General features: G+C 38.1%; 1 protein-coding gene across 4 annotated transcripts in view; it reads right to left on the bottom strand.

The window, feature by feature from the left end:
* cacnb2b (calcium channel, voltage-dependent, beta 2b) overlaps positions 1 to 10593 on the bottom strand; it is a 34788-nt gene continuing 24195 nt past the window's right edge. For 2 of the 4 annotated variants that reach the window (XM_027014552.2, XM_027014569.2), the window contains exons 3-14: positions 9194 to 9316; positions 8933 to 9072; positions 8700 to 8761; positions 8413 to 8435; positions 8130 to 8210; positions 7540 to 7598; positions 7302 to 7411; positions 6831 to 6839; positions 6218 to 6369; positions 5660 to 5755; positions 5078 to 5251; positions 1 to 2666 (exon numbers count right to left, since the gene is read on the bottom strand). In XM_027014552.2, coding sequence (XP_026870353.2) covers positions 1875 to 2666; positions 5078 to 5251; positions 5660 to 5755; positions 6218 to 6369; positions 6831 to 6839; positions 7302 to 7411; positions 7540 to 7598; positions 8130 to 8210; positions 8413 to 8435; positions 8700 to 8761; positions 8933 to 9072; positions 9194 to 9316 — 1821 coding nt within the window. In that variant the 3' untranslated portion in view covers positions 1 to 1874. The remainder of the gene's footprint in view (positions 2667 to 5077; positions 5252 to 5659; positions 5756 to 6217; positions 6370 to 6830; positions 6840 to 7301; positions 7412 to 7539; positions 7599 to 8129; positions 8211 to 8412; positions 8436 to 8699; positions 8762 to 8932; positions 9073 to 9193; positions 9317 to 10593) is intronic. The other 2 variants (XM_027014560.2, XM_027014577.2) reach the window with 1 other exon arrangement.

Here is a 10593-nt window from a genome sequence, read left to right as displayed (position 1 = left end):
TCAAAAGGACATACCCTACGTTATGTCAAATTGTCAAATTTATTTCTATAGCACTTTTTACAACAGCGATCGCCACAGCAGCTTTATACATGTTTGACTCCAAGCCCACAGTGAGCAAGCCAAGGGCGACAGTGGCAAGGCAAACCTCCCTAGAGTAATATTCACTGACCTCTTTTCAAAGAAAAATAATGACATAAAAAACAATTACAAATAAATAGAATAGAATTGCATACAGTTTGTAATTAAATCAAGGGCGAATCCACCGTGCTGATGTGAAATGCTATGGTGTAGAATATTCAAAAGATTGATTGGGTTGAATCGGTATGTTAGTGGTAAACATCATCAAAAAAAGGTCTAATTACTTGTCATAATTTGATATCATTACTCATTGTAATCAATAATTTGAGTCACAACATTCATTCATTAAAATTTAAATAAATAGGAACGTTCCGGATTCAGCCGATGTTCTGACACTTAACTGGTTTAGCTCTAGTAAACCTGCTATATAGCAGGTTAGCTTCACAGTGTATGTTGCCATAGCAATTAATCTACACTTATTCTGAGCACAGTTTTTGGAATGGAAACTCAGAGTTAACACACATTTAACAGATCCGGGTTAGTTGCTAAACCCACTTTCTGGAATACCCCCCAGGTTTGGGTTTTGTTGTTGTTGTTGCTTATGTTTGCTTGTGTGTTTTTTACTGCATAGTAGTGATAGACATGATGTAACATACATACAAAATAATGCTACACACAGGAGCAGTTAGAAATTTGTAAATGTGTCACCTAGTTTACTGGATTTACTGCTCAGAACTAGATATGGACAAAATTATCCAAGCTGTGGTAGAAAAACACCTCATTTAAGCCAGGCAGTGCACATTGGTAAATGACAGTTAACACCAGAGTCACAAAAGAAGAAACGCAAAAATGCACAAATACCGCTGTAAAGATAAACAGGCTTTACAACAAATTAGCCAGATAAAGACAATGTAGCCCTATATACAGCACTTATAATTACATTATATTGTGAGCATTTATAAATGAATATGCTTGCTATAAAACAATGTTCACTAGTTCTAGATGTGGTGGTGATCAAATTTTTTCTGGGTTTAGCATAACCTGTGTAGCAATGCAATAATACTGAGATGAGTCCCAAAGTGTCCTGCTCACATTCTTCTTTGCATAGCATTCTGATTTAGAAAGTGTATGTAAGGCTTTGATGATCGTATCCACCAAGTATATATTAAAATGTATTACATGATAAACATTAACATTAAAAATAAATAGGTTTCCAAGATTTCACATTCAAAATATAATTTTAGTAACCCCTTCTAAACATTTTTGAATGTGGTTTAGCAACCAGCTAGCTTAAATTTGAATGTTAACAAAAATAATTTGAACAAATTTCAGAATTGTTTTTCATTTTATGCGCCAAGAGAAATAACAAAATATTTAAAAATGAACAATTAGAATTCTTTACCACCAAGTTTGGCTATTTTTGTAACAACATCCAACACAGAAATGCCCCAAAATATTTCATTCAAAATGTTAGCCACCTCTTGAAGATTCTTTTTTCAGGCTTTTGCCAACTAAAGATTCTGCCAAGAACTATTATCCTAGTAATAAACTAATTAAAAACTTTCTGGAAAGAAAATAAACTATACCATGTAAAAGACTATTAAGAGCAATATAAATCAGATATTTTTTATCTTATTTGAAATACGTAGTTTTTCAAGTAATTTACTTATTGCACCTAACTGTGTAGAAAGGCTTAAGTAAATCTAATTTGTAATGTTTTGTGCATGGCAACAGTATAGGTATTGGCATTACACCTACATTTCACTTATCAGAAGTAACACAGTGCAAATCATCATTTAGTGGCGAACGTATATATCGGCGGTCCAGGTCCCAGTCTGTACACATCTGTCTCTGTCCTTCTCCCAGTTCCTGTCTCGGTCCTGCTCTCGACCAGGGCAGTGGTAGTGGTTATGAGGGAGTGTATAGTGCTGTACATGCTGTGTCTGTAGTGGCAGTTTGTGGTGGTGAGAGAGGGGCAGATGTTCATGGTGGAAGCGTAGCGACCTTATCAGTTGTTCCTGGTGGGACTGTAGTTGGCCTTGGTGTCTGTTTTGCCTGGTGTGCTTGTTGTGCTTCAGCTCATAATCCTGTCCACGAGGGGAGAGATCACTGTGGATGTCTGGGGTCTCACGGTGATGATGATGATGGCGATGGTGGTAGTTATGGTGCTGGTTGTTGTTGGGTCTGTGGATTGTAGTCCTGTTGTGGTACATTTTAGTTTGGTCCAGTTTGTTCTTGTCCAGTGGTAGGCGCTGGCGCCGAGGCTCTGTGTACACAGAGTCCTTACTGGGCATCAGCTCCATGTGTGTAGATGGCAGGTGGGAAGGTTGGTGGTTGTAGTACTCGATGCGGTTCATATTGAAATGCCGGCGGTGGTGGTGATGGTGGTGTTGGTGGTGGTGATGATGGTGTTGGCTATGCTGTGGTCTCTTTGGCTCATTCCCCAGGAGCCTCTCATCCTCCACTGCCTCTTCCTCCCTCCCCTCCTCATCTTCTCTCTGCTCTTCATCCCGAGGCAGCTGCTTCCCCTGACTCTCCTGAGATTCTTTCCTTTTGTTAGCCAGTGGCTTCTTGCTTTGTGGTTCATCCTGATGTCATGATTTAAAAACATGAGGTTAGTGTTAAGATATAGTTAACGCTGCATTTTTTCAAAGGTGGGTTGTACAGTTCCCTCCTATAAAAATGGTAACTTTCTTTATTCAAATTGAGTATGAAAATAATAGAAAAATTTTATATATTAAAAAGTAAGAATTTAAAAGTTATTTAAATGAAAAACAAAGGCTAGTTATTTTTTGTCTGCCTAGCTACGTTATATGGTACATCATTTATAGTTAACCATCATGACATGTACAGAAGGATTTTATAGCATGTGACAGTAAACTGACATTGATTCAAAGCACTTATTTTTGGGGCTTCAACACTGAAATTACACTGGAGTGAGGGCTCTTCCAGACTGGCCAAGTGGGGAGCAGCTGGTACGTGAACAAGTCAGAACACACATGTAGGTAGCAAGGCACCTGAAGTGTGGCGGTATAACTTTTTCCAAGTATAATAGCCATAATAATGCACCTATTAGACAGAATTGTTTGAGTTGTTTCAGTAGCCATTTTCTTAATTGTGCTTTAGGGATATAATTTATAATTGGTTTTAAAGGGTTGGTACTAGTTCAGTGTAGTGGTAAGGCTCCACTAGTTTGTCTCATCCAAAATGTCAACAGTGAACTTGAAGCTTCGTATCAGTGAGCTGAATGTAAAATCTTCAGTAGCCCAGGGTCAATGTATTTGTGGTGATTTTAAAAAGACCTTTGTGCCCAACAGTGTATTTTGAAAGGTTCAAAATTTGTTAGGTAGGTCTGCTGCTAGTCCGGGACCAATTCTGTTTAATAAGCAAATATGCATTTATTGCATACTGCATAGTTGCATAGTTATGATGCATGATGACACTGATGGCCGTCCTGAAAGTAATGTCTGCTAAGGTTTTCCTTTTTTGTTAAAATGTTGCATAATAAGATTTGTTCATTTGAAGGAAGTTGCCTCTGGAGTGGATTGATACAATGATACAACAGGTACTATGCCTGCCTTAACCATGAGGTCATGGATAATATGTCTGCATTTTTGTCTTGAGTGTGTTTAGTTCCGCCATGTTCACGGTATTTTTTTGTCGGACTTCACCAAGTTATTGAATCACACTGGGTCCCTTCCTCTGGGCAGTAATTTCCCAATCAAGGCATGAATACAAAATGGTTGGAGGAACTATAAATGAACCAAGGTCTCTGTTGGACAGGATGACAAGGGACAGGGTGTTTGTGCATTTGAGCATGTGGGTTGTGGCCTTCTATCAAAATAGAAATCGAACGTTGGATTGGATTCGAGTATCACTGAAAGGTTATTTTTTTGCTCTGATTCCACAAATGTTTTACACAAACATCTTTTCATCTGCTTGGCTTTCATTATGAGAGGGATGGTTACTTAACTTCCCAAGCTAGCTCAATGTTAGAGTGCACAGAGGTAACACGTCGATATTTGGCAGAGACAAGTAGCGTGGACAGTCACAGCCATTCTTTCTGGGGACACTGAGCATTACTGTCACGGGCGAAGAGTGTGCAAAAAAACGGGAAGCAAATGTGAGTTTCAAAATAAAGACTTAATGAAACACAGGAAAACTAAAAACTAGTTTACAAACAAAAATGAAACAAACCCAACATAACATCAATAACTGAAAAAGTCACACACAGGTGGTATGGCTAATAAGGCAGGAACATGCATAACCTGAAAACCAAAACAGAACATGTGCAAAATGTTAATCGATATCTCATTTAATCCATTTGTTGCACATGGGAATCCATAGATTCCATCCAGTCAGGTAGGGCTTATAAGGAAGTCAGGTATTGAGCACATTTAAAACATTTATATATAAAATATATATAAGAACATTAATAAATGTTTTAAATGTGTTTAATGCCTGACTTCTTTATCAGCTCTATTTGACTGGATGGAACCTATGGAAATGGACAACATATATATATATACACACACTATTAAATATTAACTGTTAAATACTACAGTCTTTCTACTATAGCATTGCCAACAGAACAGCTAACAAGCAGCTTTGACTACTGTGTAAAAATGCACCATTTATGCTCTGAGGCCATTTACTGCAACACACCAACCATGTCTACCTCACTCACCAAAGGTTCTTCTATCTCAAATCTGTCTTCTATGAAAGTGGTAAGGGAGAAACATCATACAGTAATGTCACGAATAAGCACATCACTTATGCTAGAGGTAGGCACCAAGAGCTACACTGTTCTCAACCATTACACTTAAATAATAAACAAAATGTATCAAACAAAACAGACAGAAAATAGTGAGGCAATATTGTCAAATATGACACAGAAAAGAACACAATATTTATGGCTGCTATGAGTGGTATAATTTGCTAAACCCATGTCTATGCAGAAGTATTTTGTGCGTTTGTTTGGGTGTGTGTGTGGGTGTACCTTAGCAGGTGTGGAGCTGGTGGGGTGTGTGTTCTCTGCCAGGTTCTCCATCAGCGGCTTGGCTGGCTCCATTTCTGGGGGATGGGTGGCCCTCCAGTAAGCCTCCAGGAATTCAGCTATGTGTTCACAGGCATCTGAAAGCTGGTTCTCATCTAAGATAACATCAAACATTTCCTAAAAGATAAAAAAGCAATGAGTAGTGTCAGTAATGATGTGAAACTTAATACACACACAATTTGTATGAATTTACTATATGGATCACGGAGAAACAGAGAAGAGGTGAATCTATGTCACTCCCTGCCTCCACGGTCCCATGGCGTGGAGCAACACAAAGCAATTTTAAAAATACAAATTTTTTGATAATCAGATCAAGCCAGTCTCTGAATAAAGCCTGAAGCGCGCCTCAGATAAGGGGACAAGGAAATAAGAGCAACCCAAAAACAAGGACATCCAGGTTGTCATTCCAAATGCAAACATCAGATTTAATTTGATTTCTCAAAATATGTGAAAGATATATTTTGATCTTAAAAGATGTAATTAAATGTACTACATGTTAGAACATGTAGTAGACTGCACTCTTACATTAGGGCACTGGGCAAGTTTATCTGCAGCCACCATCTGAACATTGAGATGTTTGGTCTGAGTCTTTCCCCTGGTCTTTATCAACCTGGTGAGAACCTGAAGCATCAGAAAAAGGTAAAAGAAAGGAAAGGAAAAATAAACAGGGGATGGCTGGAAGAAAACGAGATCATGTAAAGTAAGACCACAACACTCTGTGTACTCTGCCTTTTGAAACTGACATTTTCTGGAGCATTTGGCAGATGCACTTATCAGGAACGTCTTGCATAGTTCTAAGTTTGAGATTACATGTGGGGAAGTTCTACCAAGTGAGCTAGATGTTTTTAAACCTATATAGTTTATGTATCACTGTGGGTTGCCAATATACACATAACACATATAAAACAAGACAGTAATAGTTTTTGATGACAACAATGAATAGGCAGTAATTACTGTATCTATGTAAGCACTTAAATATACTATAAGGAGCTTTGCTCATGGTAATTGGTCATAGTACTGAATTGCTAGGTAAAAGGTGATTGAATGGGTATGTGTTAGGACCCTGTGACTGTGAGCTTTAACCTTGGGGGAGGAGATTTTGACGTAGACAAGAATGGGGGCCAGGGAGGTCTTGCTGAGCTGGATGGGGTGGTTTATAGTATCTGCATCTAGAATCACCAGCTGCAGACTTCGAGCAAGCTCAAAGATCCTCTCTACCTCACCCTGGATCTGAGCTGCAGGAACACAGAGAGCAAGTTCAAACAAGCAACTTACTGTCAAAACAGTATTCACTTAATATGCCTAAAGAGTATTTACGCAAAACATCTAACAGCCTTTTTTGGACAGACAATGAAAATAAACGAAAAGGGGTTTCTTAAAGCTCAGTAACCATAAGATCATAACAGATGTGTTTGAATCACTGCAGAAGTACTCAGTTGAAACAAAACACCCACCATTAAAATGTTATTAAATTATAAAATAAAATTCCCTTGGCTGACTCTGAACAACATAATACTGTCTGTCATAATACTGTGTTTTCTCTACACAAACATCTCAAAATAATGACGATCGTTTGCCTTCTTGTTGCTGAGAAGGCCAAAGTATATACTGGAATCCTGTGGTTAGGAGTGTTCTCTAGCACAAGTGGAAAAGATGTGCTGAATCTAACAGAAATGGATTTGGGAGCAATACGTACCAGCAGTATCTGAGTCAAGAGAGCAATGTGTGGGACAGAGTGGAGACAACCAATCAGATCTCCCTAACAATATGGCCAACAGCAGCTGGCAGCTGCATACTTCATAATCCCAATTAAAGAGAAAATTGCTATTTAGGTATTTTCCAAAGCATCGGTAGACAGACTTTTCTCTGTAAGTGGGAAAAGTCATAAAATTCTGTTGCTTACTACTCAAAGGGTCCATGCCCCAAACATTTAATCCATATAGTCTTGTTTTACCAAAATGTTAAATGGCAATTTAAGGGAATATGGACAAATAATAAATCTTTTAATAAAGTGATTGGTAAATCTGAACTTGGTAAACACCCTTGTTGTTACATTACACTCATCAATTCACTTTTACGATGAGAATCAGTACATTTGTCCTGTACAGATAGCACCTGAAATCTGTGCACAAATGGAAAAAAAGATGAGTTTAAAATGAAGTATTACCTAGACTGGAGCGTGTGTTGGAGCGGTCTATTATAGCATGTTTGTTGGGATTGTTCAGAATTGACCGTTTAGCAAGGGCGATATCTGCCGTAACCCGAGTAATGGTAATTCTATTAAGAAAAAAGACTTATGTGAGGGAAGTGGCATTTAATGACACTATAAATATAAAGAACCTAATAACAAAGATTTCTGTTTGATTAGTTTGTCCTATTTTATGTGGTCTAAAGTGAATACATACCTGCCTTCAAATCTGTGTTTTAAAAAATCAAAGAGAGCCTTTTGCATCATGTCAGTAACCTGCAAAAACAGGAGGAGGGAAGGAGTTTGAGTGAGCCTTTAATCACTACATAATCTGGCCATAAGCACTGACAGATCCTCAGAAGGTAGATTGAAATTAGGGAGCTAAACAGCAGGGGGTGTGGTAGACCGTGCTTGTAAAATCACTGTTATGCCCAGATGTGGAGTGACAGAAGTCACTGTCTTGATTCTTTGAGGTCCACAGTTATTCTTTGTTGCTGTAGTTAATATAGAACTCTTTTGTAAAAAGTGTTACGTATTCTATTTTAATTACTGTTGTATTATGGCATGCTCATAATCAGGAATGTGTTAATACAAAGTATGAAATAATTAAGATGTTATGACAAATAATGTGTTAATTAAAAACACACCATATACTTTCAAACTGTATCAACAACAGTTTGGTTTGAGGGAAAATAAAGATTATGTCTGTTAATGCCCTTAACAAAAAAAAAAAAAAGAAGAAGCCAAAAATCAAGAACTGAGAGGGTTCTGACCACTCCCTGGTGATAATGGTAAACGGGCTGTTACCTCATAGCCCTTGAGAGAAGGTCCCATCAGAACAACAGGACGCATAGAAGGCACTACATCATATGCTGCTAAAAGCTCCCCCTGCAGGAAGGGGGAAGTGCAGGAAAATTATGCTTTGAACTCTGAATGTTTTAATGTTATTAATTAAGATGACTGTGTGTGTGTGTGTGTGTGTGTGTGTGTGTGTGTGTGTGTGTGTGTGTGTGTGTGTGTGTGGGTGTGTATGCTGCAAGTACTATGCTGTATCACAGTCTACCAAATATGCCTTCACATATTTACTTACCGATTTCTTCTTTACTTGCTGAACTGTGATGTCGGAGAGAATAAAAATGACATTTGGTGCCAGAATATAAAATAGTAATGTGGCTCATTTTCTCATATATTTGCCCTATTTAAATCCACAATCTGTGTTATTTAATGTTATTAGAATTGTTAATGAAGAGTGAGGCAAACATGATGAAGTAATGATGTTTGATCTAATCTAATTAGCACATTAATGGATATGGCATAAGGCTATAATGCTGTGGCCTCCAGTGAGTTGACCTTGCCCACTGATTCATTTGAACTCGCCTGTTGTAGGAGGTGTGATTTTCTTCGAGTTCATATCATCTTTGGCAGCACTAGCTGCTTTGCTGAAAAGAAAAATGGGCGATTTTGTCACGATAAATTCGAACCCTCTGCAGATATCGCCAGTATGTCAACTTAAATCTTTATATTCCTATGCAAATGCTTTCACATCTATCCAATTTGTCAAGGTGCTTGCCATATTGGATGGAATGCTTTGTAAGGAACAGGTTGTGTACTTGGCTAGAGCTTTGGCTGCCTTCCTGGCGTGCACCTCTCTCCTGATGAGAATGGTCTCCAGGTTGACTGGGCTCGGGATGAAGCCCACCTCCCCTCCCTCTTTTACTGGCCGGCCAATCCACCAGTCATTATTAAATTTCTGAAAAATAGCAAGATGGCTTATGACTAGTAATGGCATCTCACTAAAGCCAATAACTTCAGGCCAAACCTCTCGACAGGACCTTAAGAGGTCTGCTGGGTGGTGTCTACGGCTCCCTCACTTCTTTGACATGCAGGAAGTCTTTAGCCTCAAAGGAAACTCCATGTCCTGGTATAGGAACGTTGTCATCATCGGCGGGAGTGTATGTGTAGTTTGTACGCACTGCAAATGCAACAGGCTTATACTGCCAAAAAGGAACAGACAAAACACAGTCAAAATGGTAAAACAGTTTCTTGATTCACAACATGTAATTATGAAACATTTTATTTTCTGGAAAAAAAATATATTCTGACATAAAAGGTGGAGAGTAGTGTTGAGAAAAGAGGAAGGCTTTCAGTAGTCTGTGATGAACAAAGACCAAATACACTGTAAATGTATACGAAGTTGTACACAAGTTAGTGTGGGGGTGAGTGAACTTAGAATAGCAGTGGGCACTGAGACAGAAACACTGCTGAGCAATCTTATACTTGTGCTGCATCTGCCTTGGCATACCACTAAAAGCTTTAAATCCCTTACTTTTTTTTTTTTCAGTTTTGCTCACTGAAGGACCATGTCATTTCTTTTCACAGCCATGTTCAACCACCTTCCTGTTAGCCTGTTTATTTTGACTACATTATTATATTTTCACCTTGGAAAAATGGAATTGGAAATGGAATTTAATAACAGTAGTTGTATTAAATACAAATTAATAACAGTCATTTTAATTAAACTTTATTCCTTATCATGAGTTACTGTGAAATTCTGGGTTACATGGCATTTCATTTATAATGTACACTGGTAGGCATTTAGAATGAAGGAGAAATCACAAATTTTATGCAAAGTTCATGTCTATTTTTAAACAAATTGATGACGAATAATTTAGCTGAAAACAAAACAAAACATTGCTTTGAATGTCCAAACAGGCTTTAATTTTTATTTAAACAATGGAAAAACAACAGCAACAAAACAGCCCAGGTAGGTTTTAAGATGTCTAGCTCCTGTGTTAGGATTTATGGTATATTTATAGCATATCATTTTATCATTAAACATTTTACATTTACACTTGCTGTGACCCTGAATTACATCATAGGTGACAAATCATTAGGAAGTTACATCCCTAGTCAAGAGTGTGCCACTGTCTCCAGTGTCTCTTCTCTGTATGGCTTAACCCCCTGATGCTCCATGGACATATGGTCCAGCCTCTTCTTCCTCACTCAGGAAACTAGCTTGGAGTTTGTAGGTTAAAGGGGAGCATGTGTTCAGGTAGGTAAAAGAGACTTGTGAGCAAGTGCAGCACCATTAAATGCTTTATGTTAATGACTTTGAGGGAGGAAAATGACAATAAATACTTTTAAGGAATCACCAACATGCCGTATTATGTCCCTTCATGCACAATGTCAAAATATTGTGTATTGCCCTTGGTTTTGTATGCATAGCAATATACACGTGGAAAAACACACCAGCCGTTCAACTAGTACATGG

Source organism: Electrophorus electricus, chromosome 19 (assembly GCF_013358815.1).
Source record: "Electrophorus electricus isolate fEleEle1 chromosome 19, fEleEle1.pri, whole genome shotgun sequence".
NCBI classification, from domain to species: Eukaryota; Metazoa; Chordata; class Actinopteri; order Gymnotiformes; family Gymnotidae; genus Electrophorus; species Electrophorus electricus.
Note: the sequence above shows the minus strand (reverse complement) of the source record. Positions and strands in the feature narration are given on the sequence as shown.